The sequence below is a fragment of the Chiloscyllium punctatum genome, chromosome 44 (assembly GCF_047496795.1).
Source record: "Chiloscyllium punctatum isolate Juve2018m chromosome 44, sChiPun1.3, whole genome shotgun sequence".
Classification (NCBI taxonomy): Eukaryota; Metazoa; Chordata; class Chondrichthyes; order Orectolobiformes; family Hemiscylliidae; genus Chiloscyllium; species Chiloscyllium punctatum.
Genome location: NC_092782.1, coordinates 20,318,888 through 20,340,869, shown reverse-complemented (window position 1 = coordinate 20,340,869; position 21,982 = coordinate 20,318,888). Strand labels below are relative to the sequence as shown.

The 21,982-nt window shown below is 43.1% G+C and overlaps 1 protein-coding gene across 3 annotated transcripts in view; it reads right to left on the bottom strand.

Annotated features, from left to right (window-relative positions):
• LOC140466786 (dynein axonemal heavy chain 3-like) overlaps nucleotides 1–21,982 on the bottom strand; it is a 601,941-nt gene that overhangs the window by 57,458 nt on the left and 522,501 nt on the right. For all 3 annotated transcript variants that reach the window (XM_072562421.1, XM_072562422.1, XM_072562423.1), the window contains 6 exons: nucleotides 20,100–20,303; nucleotides 17,400–17,530; nucleotides 15,482–15,674; nucleotides 10,366–10,544; nucleotides 9,148–9,406; nucleotides 4,489–4,614 (listed from right to left, as the gene is read on the bottom strand). In XM_072562421.1, coding sequence (XP_072418522.1) covers nucleotides 4,489–4,614; nucleotides 9,148–9,406; nucleotides 10,366–10,544; nucleotides 15,482–15,674; nucleotides 17,400–17,530; nucleotides 20,100–20,303 — 1,092 coding nt within the window. The remainder of the gene's footprint in view (nucleotides 1–4,488; nucleotides 4,615–9,147; nucleotides 9,407–10,365; nucleotides 10,545–15,481; nucleotides 15,675–17,399; nucleotides 17,531–20,099; nucleotides 20,304–21,982) is intronic.

Genomic DNA, 21,982 nt, shown 5'->3' with positions numbered 1-21,982 from the left:
TTATTGAGGGAGTACAGCGTAGGTTCACGAGGTCAATTCCTGGAATGACGGGACTACATTATGCTGAAAGACTGGAGCGACTGGACTTGTATATCCTTGAGTTTAGAAGACTGAGAGGGGATCTGATTGAGACATATAAGATTATTAAAGGATTGGACACTCTGGAGGCAGGAAACATGTTTCCACTGATGGGTGAGTGCCGAACCAGAGGACACAGCTTAGAAATACGGGTAGAACATTTAGGACAGAGATGAGGAGAAACTTCTTCACCCAGAGAGTGGTGGCTGTGTGGAATGCTCTGCCTCAGAGGGCAGTGGAGGCCCAGTCTCTGGATTCATTTAAGAAAGAGTTGGATAGAGCTCTCAAGGATAGTGGAATCAAGGTTATGGAGATAAGGCAGGAACAGGATACTGATTAAGGATGATCAGCCATTATCATATTGAATGGTGGTGCAGGCTTGAAGGGTAGAATGGCCTATGAGGGCATGGATAGGATAAATAGACAAGGTCCTTTTTTTCCTGAGATAGGGGAATCCAAAACTAGAGGGCATAGGTTTAAGATGAAAGGGGAAAGATTTAAAAGGGGTCGAAGGAGTAATGTTTTCATCAGAGGGTACTGCGTGTATGGAATGTATTGCCAGAAGAAGTGGTGGAGGCTGGAATGATTACATTTAAAAGGCATCTGGATGGGTACATGAATAGGAAGGGTTTAGAGGGATATGAACCAAATGCTGGCAAATGGGATTAGATTAGTTTAGGATATCTGGTTGGCATGAATGAGTTGGACCGATAGGTCTGTTTCTGTACTACATATCACTATGTACAAAATTATGAGATGCATATACAGAGTAGTGTCTGAGGATGTTTTCCCCATTGCAGATGTATCTAAATCCAGAGGGAATAAGTATAAGGTGAGGAGTAAGTGGTTTCGAGGGGATCTGAGAAAAAATATATTCACCCAAAGAGTGGTAGAATTTTGGAACACACTGCCTGACAGTGATCAAGGCAGGTATCTTTGCATCAGGGAGAAAGCATCTGGATGAACATTTAAAATGCCAAGACATAGAAAGCTATGGAGCAAGCGCAGGTTAATTGGGATTAGTATAGTTTGGTGTTTATAGGCTGGCATAGACATGATAGGCTGGATGACCTGTTTCTATGCTATATGTCTCAATCACTTTTCTCTTAGCCATCTATCTTGTCCCTTAAATCTATGCTCCCTTGTTATTGACCCCTCTAATGAGGAAAACAGTGCCATCCTATCCACCCTATCAATGCCTCTCATGATCTTATACACCTCTTTCATATTCTAACTCAACCTTTGCTGCTCTAAGGATAACACCCAGCCTATCCAATCCTTCCTCATAGCTCAGACCCTCCAGCTAAAACAGCATCCTGGTAAATCCTCTCTGCACCCTCTCTAGGGAAACCACATCCTTCTTATAATATGGCCACCAGAATTTCACATTGTACTCTTGTTGTGGCTTAGTTAGCATTTTATACAGTTCCAACATAGCGTTTTTACTCTTGCATTCAATTTCCTCAGTAAACCACAGCTCCTGCGCTCGACCACTTCCTCCCTGCCTGACAGGCACATACTTATCAAGGACATGCAGTAGCTGTCCCTTGAATAAGCTCCACATTTCAATTGTGCCCATCCCCTGCCATTTCCTTCCCCATACTATACATCCTTAATCTTACCTAATTGCATCATAATTGCCTTTCCCTTAATTATAACTCTTGCCCTGCAGTATATCCCTATTCATTTCCATCACTAAAGTAAACATAACTGAATTGTGCTCACCATCACCAAAGTGTTCACCTACCTCCAAATCTAACACCTGGCCGGATTCATTACCCAGTACCAAGTCTAATTTGGCCTCACCCCCTGTTGGCCTGTCTACATGCTGTGTCAGGAAACTCTCTTGCACACATTGGACAAAAACTGACCCATCTAAAGTACTTGAACTAAAAGTATTCCCAGTCAATATTTGGAAAGTTAAAGCCCCCATAACAACTACCCTGTTACTCTCGTTCCTATCAAGGATCATCTTTGCTATCCTATCTTCTACATCTCTGGAACTATTTGAAGGCCTTTAGAAAACTCCCAACAGTGTGACCTCTCTTTTCCTGTTTCTAATCTCAGCCCATACTACCTCAGTAGAGGGGTCCTCAAACGTCCTTTCTCAACCGTAATGCTGTCCTTGACAAACAGTGCTACACCAACCCCTCTTTTACATTTTCTCTGTTCTTACTGAAACATCTAAATCCTGGAACCTGCAATAACCATTCCTGTCCCTGCTCTATCCATGTCTCTGAAATGGCCACATATTGAAATCCCAGGTACCAACCCATGCTGCAAGTTCACCCACCTTATTCTGGATGCTCCTGGCGTTGAAGTAGACACACTTCAAACCAACTTCTTGCTTGCCAGTGCCCTTCTTGCGTTCTTGAAATCTTAGTTCTGACTTCACTACTCTCATCCACTCGTATACTCGAGCTACAAATTCGGTTCCGAACCCCAGGGCTGAATTAGTTTAAAGCTTTGTTACCATAAAGTATAATGCGATACTGCAAAGGCTGTGGGCTCTGACAACATTCTGGCAATAATACTGGAGACTTGTGCTCTATAACGTGCTGCACCCCAAGCCAAGCTGTTCCAGTACAGTTACAACACTGACATCGATGTGACAATGTGGTAAATTGCCCAGGTATGTCCCATACACAAAAATCCAACCCAGCTAGTTACTGTCTCGATCATCAGTAAAGTGATGGAAGGTGTCATTAACAGTGCTGTCGAGCAGCACCTGCTCACCAATAACCTGCTCAGTGACGCCCAGTTTGGGGTCCACCAAAACCACTCCGTTCCTGACCTCATTACAGCCTTCGTTCAAATATGGACAAAACAGATGAATTTCAGAGGGGAGGTGGGAATGACAGCCCCTGCCATCAAGGCTGCATTCGACCAAATGTGGCATCAAGGAACCCTCGCAAAACTGGAATCAATGGGTGTCAGTGGGCAAATCCTCTGGTGGTTAGAACAAAGGAAGGTGGTTGGGGTTATTGGAAATGTGTCATCTCAGCCCCAGGACATCCCTGCATACATTCCTCAGGATAGTCTCCTAGGTCCAACCATCTTCAGCTGCTTCATCAATAATCTTCCCTCCATCATAAGTTCAGAAGAGGGGGATGTTCTCTGATGATTGTGCAATGTTCAGCACCACTCATGATTCCTCAGATGCTGAAGCAGTCCATGTTGAAATGCAGCAAGACCTAGACAATATCCAGGCTTGTGCTGACACATGGGAAGTAACATTCACACCACTCAAATTACAGACAATTAACATCTCTAACAAGAGACAATCACCCCTTTACATTCAATTGCATCACCCTCACAGAATCCCCCACTATCAACATCCTGGAGGTTACCGTTGATCAGAAACTGGACTGTTGTAGTTATATAAATATTGTGGCGGCAAGAACAGGTTAGATGATAAGATGTCTATGCCAAGTAACTCACCTTCTAACTCCCCAAAGCCTGTCCACCATCTAGAAGAGACAAGACAGGAGAGTGATGGAATATACCCCATTTGGCTGAATGAGTGTAGCTGCAACAACACTCAAATTGCTTGTCATCATCCAGGACAAAAAAGCCTGCTTGATTGACACCACATCCACAAACATTCACTCCATCCACCCCCAAACTCAGGAGCAGCTGTATTTTCCTATCTACAAGAGGCATTACAGCAACTTGTTAACGCTCCTTCAACAGCACCTTCCAAACTCACAACTATCACCTAAAGGACACGGCAACAGATACATGAGAACACCACCACCTGCGAGTTCCCCTCCAAGCAGCTCACATCCTGACTTGGAAATATGTCACCATTCCTTCCCTGTTGCTGGGTCAAAATCCTGGAATTCCCCACTTGAGGGTGTTGTGGGTTAACCTACAGCATGTGGACTGCAGCAGTTCAAGAAAGCAGCTACCTTTTCCTGGATAATTAGAGAATTGGCATGGGCAATAAATGTTGCCTCACCAGTGATGACCTCATCCCACAAACAAATGGAACACACATGACATATATCAATAATAGAGTAGGCAAAAGTAAGGACTGCAGATGCTGGGAACCAGAGTTTAGATCAGACTGGTGCTGGAAAAGCACAGCAGGTCAGGCAGCATCTGAGGAGCAGGAAAATCGACGTTTTGGGCAAAATCCTTTCGTCAGGAAGCCATTCTTGATGAAGGGCTTTTGCCCGAAACGTCGATTTTCCTGCTGTGCTTTTCCAGCACCACTCTGATCTAAACATATATAAATAATAGCACATTCCCATTCTTGTCCAGTACATTCTTGTGTATAGATGTGATAGATGAACATTTAACAATGGTCTAATTCAACATAAGTGCCAGACTAAAATGATAGCAGTGAATGTAAAACCAGGAAAAGTGATAAGTTTCTCAAATCTACACAAACTCATGAGTACAAACCTTGTCCAGCCTGATACAGCGTAGCAACAGTAGTGACTGGAAAGTGCTCAGACTGACGTTCCAGGGAGTGGGTAAAGGCATTTTCTCAGGCTGTGAGGAATCATAGATTTTCTTCCATTCAGGGAGCTGAGGACATTAAACATAGATCAGTTAGCAAGCACTGCTTCAGGGCCCATTCGTATTACCAGTCAAGCAAATGTCAGAGTCTTGCTTGGGAAACGGTTCTGGATATTGGTTAGCATATGGGGAATTGAGATTGGGTGGTGTTGAGAGAAAAATTGGAACCAGAGTTATACTTCCAGATGTGTTACTATCTTGTCAGTGATAACTTTATTGTCACAAAACACAGTGCTGTGTGGTACTGGGATACTGTTTAAATAGTGATGTTAGTTGGGCTGTCATGCCAAAATTAGAAAAGTTCAGGTTATGAAGAGCATCCGATTTCCCCAGGTCCATTTGCTCTCCCCTTTCCCTGTCTCCAGGTTGAGTGATCCACCAGTCTTATGTGAACCGCCCCTTCCACTATATTGGTGGAAGGTATGTATACTACCCACTGAACGTAATGAATGGACTGGGAGAGCCATCAGCTCCCAGACATAGACATGTGGGCATGGGGGAGGGAACTGGGTGACAGTCCTTATAATACAAACCACACACAGCCCTCACAAGACCAAGAAAGCAAGTGTTCCAGGGTGTAGGCGAATTTTTCCAGCAGCTCTTCTTCACTCTGTGCTGGAAACCTACCAGGAGGCTCACCAAATATGGGACTGATTTACTGACATGGAATTGTTTACTTGAAAGGAACCAGAAATGGATGGACAGAAGGTTGAGAAGGAGGATTCTATAACTGCGAGGTTACACACGCTGGGTCTCTGCTGTCTTGAAAAGAGAAGGCTGACGGGTGACCTACTAAGCAGTCTAAAATGATGAAAGGTTGTGATAGAGTGAATGCAGAAGAACATTTCAACGTGCGGGGAACAGCACTAGAGTCTGTAAGCAATCCATTTGAGAATTCAAACAGAACTGCTTTCCCCACAGACTGGTGAGAATGTGGAACTCAAGACCACAGGAAGCAGTCAGGATGAATAATAAAGATGTATTTAAAGGGATGTTAGTCTCGTGTTTGGGAGACTAAGAGATGGATGGTGATGAAGTTGTGATGGTAGATTGAGATGAGGAAGTATAGAAGGATAGGAGGCGGCACAACTGGGGTATAAAGCTGGATGAACTTATTTATATGTCATTATTCAGTATAAAATATGTATTTCAGCACATTGTCACAAGAAGGCTGTCCCCACATTGGACCAGTTGTGTGTTACATTCTCCTTGCTTTTCTTTTAGGCAGTCCTTTGGTAATGAGGATAACTTGCTTGCACTCTGGTTTGATGGATTCTGAGATAGTTGTTGACTTCACTGCATAATCTGCAGACTCTGCCACATTTGGCAGTGCTCAGAGTTGGAAAGATGAGTTGTCGGGAGGTTTGTCTGCACTATCTACCTTGACTTCACATGTTCTTGATATGTCCAGTGACTTCCAAATGACCACCTCTTTATTTTGTGTGATCTCAAACCAGGGACTTACGTGAGTGAGTAGGCATGTTTTCACATCTTTAGGGATACCTTAAGGACCTCCCTTTGAGTGTTTTCACCATACTCCCAAAGTCTCCTAGGAGAAAGTGAGGAGCGCAGATGCTGGAGACCAGAGCCAAAAATGTGTTGCTGGAAAATCGCAGCAGGCCAGGCAGCATCCAAGGAGCAGGAGAATCGACGCCTCAGGCATGAGCCCTTCTTCAGGAATGCGCCTGCTGCGCTTTTCCAGCAGCACATTTTCGGCTCCCAAAGTCTCCTGCCATGACAGAGTTACAAGGTGGGCAGTTACTACTGGATTCCGGTATCAAGCAGATGATTGACATGTCTCAACCAACAAAGTTGGTTTTCAGTGGTTAGTGACTCAGTGCTGAACACATCGGCTTAGGAGAAGTGTTTGCCAAGTTATTGTATAACTGAATTGTGGATTAGCCATTTTATTTATCTAGCTTTTATGTCTTCATCAATAAAAATGCATGTGTATTGTTGCATTTTCTGTCGTACTGAGTGTTATTGTTCTGTTTTAATGAAACATTTTAACTTCAAACTATTATAGTGAACACTTAGGCTTAAAATGCTAACATTACGCTGATTTTATAGATTCTAACTGAACTAATAATTCTTCACTTTGGGGATAGGTAGCAATATCTATTCATTACTCTTAACGTGTTGCTTGCCAGTTAGAATAAGCCAAAAGCAAAGCAACCCAAGCCTATGCCAAACAAATCCCTGGGGTGTTGAATGGAAATCCTGCATGTTAACAGCTTCCTCTAACAATGTGGTGACCAGCTCTGACCAGCAGGTGCTGCTATGGACTGCATTTTTATGGAACCTCTCCCAACTCAGCCATGATTTGGAGATGCTGATGTTGGACTGGGCTGTACAAAATTAAAAATCACACAACACCAGGTTATAGTCCAACAGATTTAATTGGAAGCACTAGCTTTCGGAGTGCTCCTTCATCAGGTGGTTGTGGAGTACGCAATTGTAAGACACAAAATTTATAGCAAAAGTTCAGTTAACCTGAGAATGTAACTTTTTAAAAAAGGTTTTGTGATTTACATATCATGGTCATTCTAACAGATGAGAGACTTAACAAACAATCAAGGTATTTTTCAATGTATAATTTCAGTTACATCACACTGTAAACTTTTGCTATAAATTCTGTGTCTTACAATTGTGGACTCCACAATCACCTCATGAAAGAGCAGCACTCTGAAAGCTAGTGTTTCCAATTAAACCTGTCGGACTATAACCTGGTGTTGTGTCATTTTTAACTTTGTACAACTCAGCCATCACCTAGAGAGGAAAGTCACAGGCTCAGGATCTCCCAAAGCACATCCCAGATACTGGCGTAGTTCTGAAGTGTGGTCACTGTTGTGATGTGAAAACTACAGCAGTCACTTCAAACATGGGAAGACTCACAAACAGCAAATGACAATGATCTGTCTTATTGATGTTAGTTCAAGTGAATTAATATTATCCCTAAATACTAAGGAGAACCTTGTTCATTGTGATCATTTTCCCAGGTGACCTCTCTTAGTATGTAGTTATATTTGCCATCTCTACCAGTATGTGGTACCTGTTGGGCCGATCTAGTACGGGTCGTTCTGGTATAATGTGAATTTGCTGTATTGCGGTCGATGAATTGAGGACACTGTTGCTACAACATGAATGTGTATCTCCCACTAATTACAGTCAGTTCTTTGATAATGTGATAGTTGTGTTCTTGTGCAAGAAAAATCACACTTTGAAAACAGTGCTTAAAGTGTTCATGCTGTGATCATGTTACAGCCAATGTTACGCGATCACAGCGCTAAGACCTTAAGCATTGTTTCCAAAGTGTGATTTTTCTTGCACAAGAATGCAACAATCATGTTATAGAAGAACTAACTGTAATTAGGAGATAATATACCACTGTAGAATATCAACAGGGCAAAAAAAACACTGTTCTTAGATACCAAGAAGATAAATTGCATTTTAGCATTAAATATAACTGCACTGCGTTAGGCAGAATGACCATGACCTCAAGGAGCTTTACAGATCCACCTGCTCTGCCCAAAAGCTGGAGTAGAACTCCTTGTCTCACAGTCATTTGTAGAATATGGTGGAGACATTAGTAGAATAGGAGAACATTAACCCCTTTAGAGCCCTCTGGACTCAATATTACGTTCAATAATTTTAGGGTCTGAACTCCCTTATGTCCTGTCCCCCTACCACACACACCGAGTCTTGTTATCACACAGTCATTTCCTATTGTTAACCACTAACAATCTCCATTAACAGCTATTTACCCTCCCAACCAAATCATTATTAACTCCTTTCTTTTTGGGCTCTATCCCCACCAATTTGTGGGCGGCATGGTGGCACAGTGGTTAGCACTGTTGCCTCACAGCGCCAGAGGCCCGGGTTCAATTCCCGCCTCAGGCAATTGACTGTGTGGAGTTTGCACGTTCTCCCCGTGTCTGCGTGGGTGTGCTCTGGTTTCCTCCCACAGTCCAAAGATGTGCAGGTCAGGTGAATTGGCCATGCTAAACTGCCCATAGTGTTAGGTAAGGGGTATGGGTGGGTTGCGTGTCGGTGTGGACTTGTTGGGCTGAAGGGCCTGTAATGTAATCAAATCTAATTGTTTACTCCTTACCCTGTTCCCCCCCCCCCCCCCCCCCCCCACCCCCCACCCTATCATCAGCATATAAACCAACATTTTTCTAGCTACCATCAGTTCTGAGGAAAAGTTACTGGAACACTAAACATTAGCTTTGATTTCTTTCACAGATGCTGCCAGACCTGCTGAGCTTTTCAAGCAACTTTTGGCTTTTGTTTCCGATTTACAGCATCTGCAGTTCTTTTGGTTTCAATGTAGCCCTGGAGTTGTTTGTATGAACAGTCCTTCCAATCCAAACAATAACTCCCTCATATTCCAAACATAAAATGTGCTGGAGAAACTCAGCAGGCCTGGCAGCATCTGAGGAGAGAGAAACAAGAGTTAATGTTTCAAGTCTGATGTGACTCTTCTTCACGTTGCTTTATATTCATGGCAGGCTCTGTATACTTACATGTTCTAACACTCACCTTTGAACAGAAGTGGTTCTTTAAATCAGCGAAGGCAGGAAGTGTAGAGAGGCGAACAATTTCCCCCCAGGATTTGTTCTTCAGCCAGCTGGGGGCAGGATTGGGAAATGGGATCTCTAGCGCCACCCCTCCCGTCAGGAGAAAGCACCACTCATCATCATTTACTAGATTCAGACTCCTCTGAATGCCAATACACAGCAGGAATGAAAACAGCATCTTGTCTCGCTCAAACAGAGAGCGGCAGACATTCTGGTAGATACTGGAAAAGGAAAGATAGACTGTTCTTACTCAGCTACATTAGGGGGATGTTTAAATTTTATAAAGCCCATTCTTGGACTGTAAGGAATATAAAAACTGACAATCATGCTCATTCCGAACTCCCCCAGAAGAAGGTTGGTTGTCTTCATTTGATTTCAGGAGCAGTTAAGGGTTAACCCCATCAGTAGTGGGGATGCTCCAGAATCCTTCCCACAGCACATGGTCAAGCAGCTGTTTGGGAGTTCGCAAATAGTGTTTCTTTAATTACCAATCGCTCAGCCTGACCATCCTCTCTTCCTCTAAGTGTTAAAATTGTGGGCTTTACCCTGAACAATTCCAGTAATTCAACTGGTCCTGCTAAGGAGCTTGTACTCTGATCAAATTCCTGATTGTAATTTCTAAACCAGCAGCCGCCATGTTAAATCAGCAGACTGGATCTACTCTACCCTTGTCCAAACTTGAAACCTCCTGTCCTATCAACCAGCCATGGCTGGAGAGTATCCCAGACTGGGAGAGGATCCCTGAGGAGAGGATCCCAGATGGGGGGGAGTGGGGGGGGGGGGGGGGGTGGGGGGAGATTCCTGGGCTGGGAGAAGATCCTGGACTGTAGCAGGTTCCTTGGCTGGGAGAGGATCCCAGATGGGAAAGAATCCAGGATTAGAGAGTATCGCAGGCTGTGAGAGAATCCCAGATTGGAGAGAATCCTGGGCTGAGAGAGGATCCCAGGTTGGGAGAAGATCGTTCGCTGGGAGAGGATCCTGGTTGGGGAAGGATCCAAGGGAAGGGGATCCTAGCTAGGGGTTTGGATGGTCATTTCTCATTCCCTGACCCAGGGCTGGAGAGACTGAAGACAGCCTTCCCATTCCTGTAGGTCAGGTGCTGATACTATCCAGTGCAACATAGCACAATCTCTCTACTGGCTCCACAAACAGAACTCCAATGCCAAGCTCCAGTAATTACCTATAAGTGAAGTGCTCATTCAGATTGTGTATCCGTTCATGGAGCACTTTAGAGGGAATGCTTTTGTCAATTGAGTTCATATAGAGATTGAGAAACCAGACAAGGGAATATTGGTACATGGGATCAATGTAAATCAAATTAGAAATGACAAAAAACAGCACACTGGAGTGGGTCGCTACCTGTAAGAGAACACAAAAACAACAGTTTTAAAACTTGGGTGTGGCTCTGAAACATTCATTCTGTCCATTATGTTAATAGCTACAATGTGACTTGCTGTAAGATGCTTCTCATATACTCAGTTTTTCAATTAATCATTTAACGGTGTAAACTCTTCCAAATGACAGCCAGTTCCAATAACAAGCAGGAGGTGAGTTGTCACCAAGATTTCAGTGCATGAGTGAGAATATGTCAGCACAATTCATCATCACATCCAGAAACCACCATTTTATTCACTGAGCAAAGTTATCCAGGCAATTGGGACAGGGAGTGTTATGGAGATGAGTGTGGTCAAGGAGGAATAGTCAGTGTCGGGAGTGGGGGTTAGTTGGTGGAATGGGAAACAGGGCAAAAGGTGAGGACTGCAGATTAGTGTGGTGCTGGAAAAGCACAGCAGGTCAGGCAGCATCCGAGGAGCAAGAAAATCGACGTTTTGGGCAAAAGCCCTTCATCAGGAATGGAGGCAGGGAGCCTCCAGGGTGGAGAGATAAGTGGCTGGGGGGGGGGGGGGGGGTGGTGGGGGGAGAAGCAGTAGGGCTGGAGAGAAAGTAGCAAAGAGTAGAATAGGTGAATGGGGATGGGGATGGAAGTGATAGGTCAGAGAGGAGGGTGGAGCGGATAGGTGGGAAGGGAGATTGGCAGGTAGGACAGGTCATGGGAAATGGGGTTTGGTGGAGGTCAACAGTCAGTCATTGTGGAAATTGGGAGTCAGTGTGGAAGACGACTATCAGTGGGTGTGTGCAGGGATTCTGGGCTCTGTGGTGGGTCTGGAAGCACAGGGGTTAGCAGGGCCAAGAGGAATCAGTAAAAGAACCATGGGAAATGGGGGGTCCTATACTAGGTTACTCTGGGATGGCTCTTGGTGTCATGGAATTAGTGTAGTGTCAATCAGCTGTATATGCGTAATATCAATAAGCACAAAACCTAGACTGTGTGTGTAGGTCTGTGATATTGTAAACATGAAAATACTTGGTGTTGTTGATAAACTTCAAGACATTTGATTCAACAAGAACCCAATTCTTTGTGGTGTGTGTTACACAGGCGAACATGTAGAAGATCACAAAGCACAACTGGAGAATGGGAGTGAGGGGAATGTTTCCTCAGGCACATCTTGCTAGGGGAGGAAATGGGGGAAGAAGATAAAATGGTGTCATTCTGTCTGCACAATCTCCTGCAGGAGGTAGTTCCTGACTCTCGGTAAGGAACAAAGATTCTAAAGAGAGAGATAAACCAATCATGGCTAAAGAAGTTAAGGAGAGTATTAAGTTGAAAGAGAAAACCTATGAGGAGGCCAAAGTCAGTGTGAGCTTGAAGACTAGTATATATTCAGAAGCCAGCAATGGAGGATTAAAAAGAAAATAGAAAGAAAGAAAATAAATGTTGAAGGCAAACTTATGAGGAATATAAAAACTGACAATAAGAGCTTCTTTAGATCAAAAGCAAGAGAGTGATCAAAGTGAACATGGGCCTCTGAGAAAGTGAGTCTTGGGAAATAGTTATGGGGAGCAAGGAAATGGCAAAGGAGTTAAACAGATATTTTGCATTTGTCTTTACGTTGGAAGATACTTTGAACATCCGAATGATACTAAACAATTCAGGGGAGGAATTAAGTATCATCACCATCACTAGTAGTAGTATTGGACAAGCTAATAAGGCTAAAAGCAGATAAGTCCCATAGCCCTGATGGCTTGCATTCTCGGAGCTAAAAGAGGAAGCTACAGAGATAAGTTGTTGGTATTTTTCCAAAAATCCTTGGAATCTGGATAAGTATCAGAGGATTGGAAAACTGCTCATGTGACACCCCTATTTAAAATGGGAGCGAGGCAAAAAAAAAGTAACTATCGGCCAAGTCGCCTAACATTCATTGTTGGAAATTTATGGGAACCAGTTATTAAGTAAGAACAGTTGGAAAATCATAATCTAATCAAACAAGTTAGCATGGGCTTCATGAAAGGGAAATCATGTCTGGCTAATTTATTAGAGCTTTTTGAGGAAGTCTTAATAGAGTGGATCCAGTAGATGTGTTATATTTTGACCTCCAGAAGGCATTACCTCATAAAAAGTCAGGTCATAGAATAAGAGTCCATGGTGTTGACGGTATTATATTGACGTCATTATAGAATAGGCTAATGGGAAGTAAGCAGCAATTGGGAAAAGGGTTTTTTTTCGGGTTGGAATCTGTGACCAGTGGGATTTCCACAAGGCTCAATGCTGGGACCACTATGGTGTGCAATATGCACTAATGACTTGGAAGTGAATGTTCTGTAGCCACATTTGCAGATGACAAAAAAAAAGGTGGAAAAATGGGTTGTGAGAGGGTTACCAGCAGTTTAAAAAGATATAATGATAGATTAATTAAGGGAGAAAAACATTGGCAAATGTGGTAAAATGTGAAATTGTTCATTTTGGAAGGGAGAACAAAGTACAGAATATTATCTAAAGAGAGACTAACTGCAGAAAGCAGATTGACGAAGAGGGATTTGGAGGTATTTGTGCATAAAACTCAGAAAGCTAGCACACAAGTGCAATGTGTAATCAGGAAAACTAATGGCATGTTGGCTCTCATTTCAAAGGGATTGGAGTTTAAGAATAGGGAAGTCTCACTGCAACTGTACAAGGTGCTGGTAAGAATTCGTGGAATACTGTGAACAGTTTTGGTTCCCTTATTTAAGGAAATATATCATTTCATTGGAGGCAGTTTAGAGAATGTTCACTAGAATGATTCTTGGTATGGAGGGCTTGTCTTATGAGCAGAGATTAAACAGATTGGGATTCTACTCACTGCAGGTTACAAGAATGAGAGGTGATCTCATCACAACATCACAGATTCTTAATGGGCTTGACAGGATAAATGCTGAGAGAATTTTTTCCCTCATGGGAGAGTCGAGTACCAGAGGGCATACTCTCAGGATAAAGGAACATAAAAATAAGACTGAGATGAGGAACAACTTCTTCTCTCAGAAGGTTGTGTCTCTTCGGAATTCCTTGTGTGCATTTAAGGCTGAGATAAATAAATTCTTGACAGTAGGGGTATCAGGTTACAGGGAACAGGCAGGAAAGTGGACATGAGGTAGTTGGATTAGCGTGATCCTACTGAATGGTGAAGCAGGCTCAAGGAGGCCAAATCATGTACTCCTGTTCCTATTTCTTATGGTCTTAACAGGAGCAGAGTAGGATTCAGATAGTAGGATCAGGGTTGGATATAAAACAGGGGAAATCAGGGATTTATGTATAACAATTGCATCAATGGATGGGATCAAGAGTCTGACATAAAATGTGATGAAACAAATAAAACACAGGGAAAATGAAAAAAAAATAAGGTCAGAGAGATATGTATGGACCATATCAAAGCAGCAACAAAAGAGGAACTGCTTCAGAGTCAATGAAGTCTACAACACAGAAAAATCTGCTCTGGTCACAAACAACCACCTAATGATTCAATATGTCAATTATATAGGTATATACATTTTATAAAGGAATATAATTTGTTTATGGGTAAAATATCTATTGCTGATCTCTTAGCTTTCTTGCCTCCAGGACCTCTACTTGAGGAGGGGGGAGGTGAAGGCAGTGGCCTAGTGGTAGTATCACTGGACTATTAATCCAGAGAACCTGGTAATGCCTTGGGGCTCTGGGTTGGAATCCCACCATAATAGATGGTAGAGTTTGAATTCAATAAAAATCTGGAAATAGGTGTCGGCGATGGCCATGACACTATTGTTGATTATCGGGGGAAAAAAAACAATCGCACTTGGCTCACTAATGAAAGAAACTGCTGTCCTTATCTAGTCTGGACTACATGTGACTGCAGTAATGCGGTTGACTCTTAACTGTTCTCTGGGCGACTAAGGATGAGTAATATATAATGACCTAGACGTGACACCCTTATCTAATGGATGAATAGAAAGTAAGGTAGAAAGGGAATGGGTGATTGTTAGGCAGGTTTTGCAGGGATCCCTAACACATATATGACTTGAATCGGCAACTAGATTCATGGCTGAGTCAGCTATACGGTGGGAGGGAGGATTCAACAGTCAGAGGGGCAGAGAGGTCTTTCTGCCAGGGCAAACCTAAGAGAAAGGGCACCTCTGCGATTTAGTTTCTGAGAGTGAAGCTGGGCAGCGAAAAGGACCATCTGTGGAAAAGCATATTTGTGGCTGTGCTCACAATTTAGCTGGATTTAGAATATCGATGGAAAAGGAGAAAAACTAAACTAGGAATAAAGGTTCTTCGTTTGGGGGAAGGCCAGTTTTACGAAGATGAAATGCAACTTAGCAAAAATGAAATGGAGACAGCTCCTTGAAAATAATGTAGTGTCTCATGAGAAGGTGACAGACAGAGAGGGCTCAGTATAAATATATTCACACAAATAAATCTTGACCCTATCTCCTCCAGATTCTCCAGAGCGTTATTGTGTAAAGAGCCAAAATAAAACAAAAGAAACCTGTAGGAAAGTCTCAAACAAGATGTCTTGGATATAGAGTGAGAGGAGATAGGTTCATAACTGGGATGAGGAGAAACTACCTCTCTTGGAGGATTATGAATCTGTGGAACCCATTGCCTCGGAGTGCAGTGGAGGGAGAATCAACCAACAGGTACAAGAAAGAGATAGATATGTTTCTGATGAAAACTGGGATAAAGGGGACCAGGCAGGAAAGTGGAGTTGAAACCAGGATAAGATCAGCGATGATCATGTTAAATGGGCAGAGTGGGCTTAAAGGACTGAATTGCCTACTCTCGCTCCTAATTCCTATGTTCATATGTATCTTTACTTTCTGAAACATTCATCAACTGTCTGATTAAACACAAAGCAATCTGACATCAATCATTGGGCAAACAAATTCTTCTAAACTAGAAATACGTGGAAGATTCTAGAATGCCAAATGAGCAATGGACTGACAGGCCTGTAGCCATCCCTGGTTTCATCAATCTGCTTCTCGGTCTGTGTCGTGACTTGCTGTTTCTCTAGGATTTCCTGCGAGAGCTGTTTGCTAGATGACAAAATATTGATGGCTCGCTCGTCCTCCAGGATGTTCCCCTGCGACATGGACAGCACCTCCAAGATCTGATCCTCGGTTTCCTTTAGAAGCTTCCTGAGTATTGAAATTAGAATCAATCATCAGACTCATGGTGATAGCGCTTGAAGGAAATGGGCCTGACACTATTTGGGATAAGGTAACCTAGTGTGGAATTACTGGATTTTAATGACCTGCCCCTGTATCCTCCTCAGTAACCCCACTCCTCCAGCCTCAACTGCGACTTACAGATGAGAGCCTACTCACTGGGAACAGTATTAGTCACTAAGTTGTTACCTGGGCCATCAGGAGTATACATAATGGAAAACGTAAAGAACTATGGATGCTAGAAATGAGAAAAAAAACCCAGATATTGCTGGAGAAGCTCAGCAGGTCTGGCAGCATCCATGGAGAGAAAGCAGAGTCAATGTTTCGGGTCCTGTGACCCTTCTTCAGCACATTCAGTACAAATTGGGAAATGTTCTGATGTACATTCCCGAACCCAAGAGAAAGCTCCATCTCATGTTTCAGTGTGATGGTGGGTCATCCGAACCAGAAAGGAAGTTTGAGATGTAGCAGGATTTAACCTGGTGCAGGGTCAGAGAAAGTGGATGAGTGTAGGGACAAAGGGAAGGGCTGTGATCAGGTAGGGGAAAAGAAGAAGTCAAAAGAGGTAATAATGGAACATACAAATAAATAAAAAAAGATGGGCTTTGAGCCAATGTCAAAGGGAAAGGTGGATTCTTGAGTAACATGTTGCAGCCTGTATAATGAGGGCAAGGGTTAGACCCTGAAATCATCGAACCCCATGAAGAGTCCTGAAATTTATAATGTTAGAGGGAAAAGACAAGAAGGTGTAAGAATGATCAGGTCCGCTGTAGACAAACTGAATGGCAGCACAGGCTTGAAGGGCTGAATGGCCTACTTCTGTTCCTACGTCGTATGGTTTAACATGCATAGTCAGAAAGTAAGATATTGTTTCTCAAATTATTACTGAGTTTAATCAGACCAAGGCTTTCCTAAGTACCCACTATGTGGAAGTTCCGGTATTGGGCTGAGGTGGACAAAGTTAAAAATCACACAACACCAGGTTGTAGTCCAACAGGTTTATTTGAAAGCACTAGCTTTTGGAGCGCTGCTTCTTCATCAGTAATCTTCTACTCCACAGCTACCTGATGAAGGAGCAGTGCTTCAAAAGCTAATGCTTCCAAATAAACCTGTTGGACTATAACCCAGTGTTGTGTGTTTTTTAACTCAGAATCCACAGGGAGGTGAGGGAATTTCTATATTCCAGTGAAAAATTGCTTTTTGATTTCAATTTGAGCTTCTAGAATGGGCAAGTTGAGATGATAAACCTTTACTCTTTGTGTTGCACTCAAGACAAAACGGTTTCTCTCCATTAAGTATAAAATCCATTTAAACATCTTAAACATGACAATGAGCTCTTCTTCTGAGCTCAATGGAATATAAGCCTGGTTTAAGGAATTTGTGCCTATAATGAGCCCAACAGTTCTTCCAAGGTGAGTAAGTGCTCACTGAAGTGTAGTGTCCAGACCAAATGCTATCCTCCAGCTGGGTCTAAGCAGAACATTGGAACTTGCAATGTGAGCTGCACAAAGAACTTTCTTCCTAATCAATGCTAAAACATGTGTAAAACAGTTCTGAATCATTTATATTTACCACTGTTTCAGATGATGAACCTGGTCAAACTTAACCTTTCTTTGTGCCAACATCTGGTTTGGTTTCAGTGTGTGATACTGTGACCAGAACTGTCACCCTGGGTCTGTTGTTTTTCACTCGTACCTGTTTTGTGCCCTTTCCAGATAAAGAACTTTCTTCTTTTCCTCCAATTCTGGTTTCTCCTTCGCTGTGACGATATTCAGCAGCTGGTCCTCCAAGCCGACAGATGTGATCATGAAGTTCAGGAGAGTGACCTGAAAAATCAAAGATGTCACTTTGAGTTTGGCACCATCCCTGCCCATAGCAGGAATGAAATTTTCCTAGAATCATTGAGTCCCTACAGTGTAGAGACAGGCCATTTAGCCCAACAAGTTCACACTGATCTCTGAAGAGTAACCCATCCAGACCCATTCCCCTCCCCTATTACTCTACATTTACCTCTGACTAATGCACCTAGTCTACACATCCCTGAACACTACGGGCAATTTAGCATGGCCAATTCACCTAACCTGCACATCTTTGGATTGTGGGAGGAAACCTGCACAGACACGGGGAGAATGTGCAAACTCCACACAGACTGTCGCCCGAGACTGGCATCAAACTCAGGTCCCTGGCTCTGTGAAGTAGCAGTGCTACCCACTGAACCACTGTACCATGCCTTCCTTTCTAAAAGAGCACAATAAAAGTAGTTGTGAATTACAGATCACTTGGGGAGACACAAATGCTATGACAACACACACTTTTTTAATGCATGATCTATGGAGCTATCGATGGCACTGGCTGAGGTTCCAATCGCTCCCAATCCTGTGGTTGAGCAGAAATCTCTCCCACTCTCTGTCCTAATGGCACATGTTGGAAACAGGTATAAGTTAATCCTTAACTTGTTTGGTCATGTCATGAACACACCTTCTTTAGCCACTAAATCCTGGAATGTGACTCAAACCCCCTTGACCTGCACATTGAAACACAGGACTAATATTATACGAGCTCCTTAATAAACATTACATTTGCACAATATGTTTTACTTTCTTGTGAGGCTGAGTGGGAGGGTGGAGGAAGGGGAAGTGGGTTAGGGTAAAAGGAAAGGGGGAAAGAGTGGGGGGGAGAGGGGTTAAGGGAAAGCAGGATAGTGGGGAGAGAGGGGAATGATGAGAGGGCAACTGGGGAGTGAGGTTGGACCGACAAGGGAGTTGTTTTCCTCCTCTTTAGTGAAAAAATTCAAACCACAAACTGCCATTCCTAGACGTCACAATAGAGCGAACATCCAACAGGGAACTTCAAACCAGCGTCTACAGGAAAACAACACACACAGACCAAATATTGAACTACAGAAGCAATCATCCCAACACCCACAAACGAAGCTCTGTTAGAACATTATTTCAACGAGCCAACACACCCTGCAGCACAGAGGAACTACGCAGAGTGGAGGAAAATCACCTATACCATGTATTCAAAAAGAACGGGTACCCAGTGAACACAGTCTGCCGATTTCTCAGCAATAAACCCAAGCAAGCAGACAAAACATGTCCAGAAACCCTAGCCATTCTCCCCTACTTCAAAGACATTTCTGAAATGACTGCCAGACTACTCCAGACCCCTTGGAATCATGGTAGCCCACAAACCCACCAACACACTAAAACAGCAACTAATGAACTTGAAAGACTCTATACAGACAACAAGCAAGACTAATGTCATTTACAAAATACTGTGCAAGAACTGTAACAAACATTACCTTGGACAAACAGGCAGAAAACTAGCCACCAGGATACATCAACTAGCCACAAAACGACATGACCATCTCTCACTAATATCCTCACATACAGATAAGGAAGGACACCACTTCAACTGGGACAACACATCCATCTTATGACAAGCCAAACAGAGGCACGCACAAGAATTCCTAGAAGCATGGCATTCCAACTGGAACTCTATCAACAAATGCATCGAGTTAGACCCCATCTACCTCCCCCTGAGAAAAAGAACAGGAAATGACATCACCAACCAAAGAAACCCAAACGTATAAATAGAAAGCAGGAATTATCTGCAGTGCTTCACCTGGAGGCCCACTGAAAGTCTAGTATGGTGATGAAATGTCTAGAAATGAACCTTCCAGCTCAATGAGCAAACCTACATCCAGAACCTCAACTTAAGCTACAAATCTTCTCAAAACTCGCTATTACTGCTCTGTATCTATGTTTTGTCCTTTCTCTAAAACCATTACATCCCACGTTGCCTTTTGTACTGTGACTCCTGTGATCTCTAATATCCCTCACTCTCTAACCTTCCTTGACCTTCCTTCTTATCCAAGTGTTTTTCCCCTACTTTTCTCGTATTATAAAACGTGCCATGCATTTACCTCTCTCTTCAGTTCAGAAGCAGCATCATGTTTCACCCAAATGTTAACTCAATTTACTTCTCCATAAACGCTGCCCATATCCCTGAGGTGAACCAGCTTCAGTAGCATTGTTGCATCATGGTCCTGGATATAGAGATGGCCCTTTGCAGCAACAACATTAGCAAATACATTTGAGAGTAAACCCCAGTGATTAGCAGGCACCCCTACAGACACTGACAGGGCATTGATCCTATACTTAGATCCTACTAAACTACATAGTACGACAAAAGGGCAGGTGACAGGTCTACAGGTATCATCTTGTGGTGTCTGCTCCATACATCTCTGGCTGTAAGAGATGACAGGACTAATTGGAGGGATTCAGCAGCTCAGGTTTGTTGGGAACGTTCATAGGGAATAAACAACTTGATTTTTGCACCAAACCAATTTTAGCCGTCCCTGTTTTGATGTGAACTGATTGATGGGTCTACCTTGACAGAAACCTCTGGGAGGTAATGGGGGTTTCGAAGCCGGGTGGTCATGTACAGCTTGAAATCTTTTGAGTATTGTACAACTGTTTCTCCAAGGCGAATGCAGTCCATCCCTCTTTGTTTGAAAGTTTGTTTCAGCAGCAATGGCTCCAGAATGGGATCGAGTTCTTCCGAAAGATTTTCAATTAAAACTGGATTTCCAAACTAGAAGATAGAAACTAATAATTTAGACAGTGTGCTAAGACATGGAACGTTAGAGACTCTATCATGCTTATTACATTGAGTGCTATTTTTAGTAGCCACATAAGGGAGGAAAGAAAAACAACAGTGAAGACATTCTGAAAGTTGTCTGACTGATTTAATTTTTGTTTTTGTCTCTTGACATCTGGGTTTGGAAAGAAATAACTTAATGTTTGATTCTGTTGAGCTTGCTAATTGCTAATGATTATTCCTTGATCTGTTTAATGAATGCAAGTTTTCATATTAATTTCAGATTAATTGAGGAATGTGTGAAATCAGTGATGGGTTAGTGGATGGTGGTTCATCTTCGGGGTCAATTCTGGGTGTGATGCTCATTTGGAAGTTTCACATTCTTAAGGTGGGACAGACGCTTAGGCAGTGATATGCAATATACTCTGTGTCCCAAAGTTTCACATGTCCTGACCCATCTCCCTTGGCTTTGCTTTGTGTGAATTTCAATCACATCTATCAACCATATATTTTCCTCAGCAACAATTCATTAACTTACCATAAAGATGGGAATGAACTCAGGGATGAACTCAGACTTCTCCAGTTTCCTCATTTCCCCTCCCCCCACCTTGTCTCAGTCCCAACCCTTGAACTCAGCACCACCTTCCTAACCTGCAATCTTCTTCCTGACCTCTCCGCCCCCACCCCCACTCCGGGCCTATCACCCTCACCTTAACCTCCTTCCACCTATCGCATTTCCAACGCCCCTCCCCAAGTCCCTCCTTCCCTACCTTTTATCTTAGCCTGCTTGGCACACTCTCCTCATTCCTGAAGAAGGGCTCATGCCCGAAACGCAATTCTCCTGCTCCTTGGATGCTGCCTGACCTGCTGCGCTTTTCCAGCGACACATTTTCAGTTCATAAAGATGGGAAGGCTACAAAATAGGTTTCCAAGAGCCATATTCTGCTGTAAAGCAGAGCAAGTGGGCCTCATCTATCCCAGATACATGCTATCAGTTGGAGAATATCATTTTTGTTCAGTTAAGGTTTTCTTTCATTCTTTCATGGGATTTTGTGGTTCACTGGCTAGGCCAGCATTTCTTGTCCATTTAGAGCAGGCCTGGTGAAGGTGGAGGTGAGCTGCCTTCCTGAACCACTGCTGTCTTTGGGCTGTGCAGTAAACACTGAAGGAAAGGTGATATATTTCAAAGTTGGACTTGGAGGCGATTCTGGAGGAGGTGGTGCTCCCATGCAGATGTCACTCTTGTCCTTCCAGCTGGTGGAGGGAGTGGATGTTTGTGAATGTTGTGCCAGTTGAGCAGGTTGTTTTGTCCTGGGTGGTGTCGAGCTTCTTGGTGTTGTTGAAGTTGCACCCATTCAGGCAAATGGGGAGTGTTCCATCACTCCTGAGTTGTACCTTGTAAGTGGTGGACAAGCTTTGGGGAGTCAGGAGTTTGAGTTATTTACGCAGGGTTCCTAGCTTCTGACCTGCCCTTGCAGTCAGTGTATTTATATGGCTAGTCCAGTTTATTTTCTGGTCAATGGTAACCCCATTGTGGAGGATTGAATAATGGCAATACCATTGAAAATGACAGGAAATGGTAAAGGCTCTTTTTTTTGTCAGAGATAGTTATTGTCTGTCACTTATGTGGTGCAAATTGTCATTGTTGCACATCAACCCAAATTGGATAATGT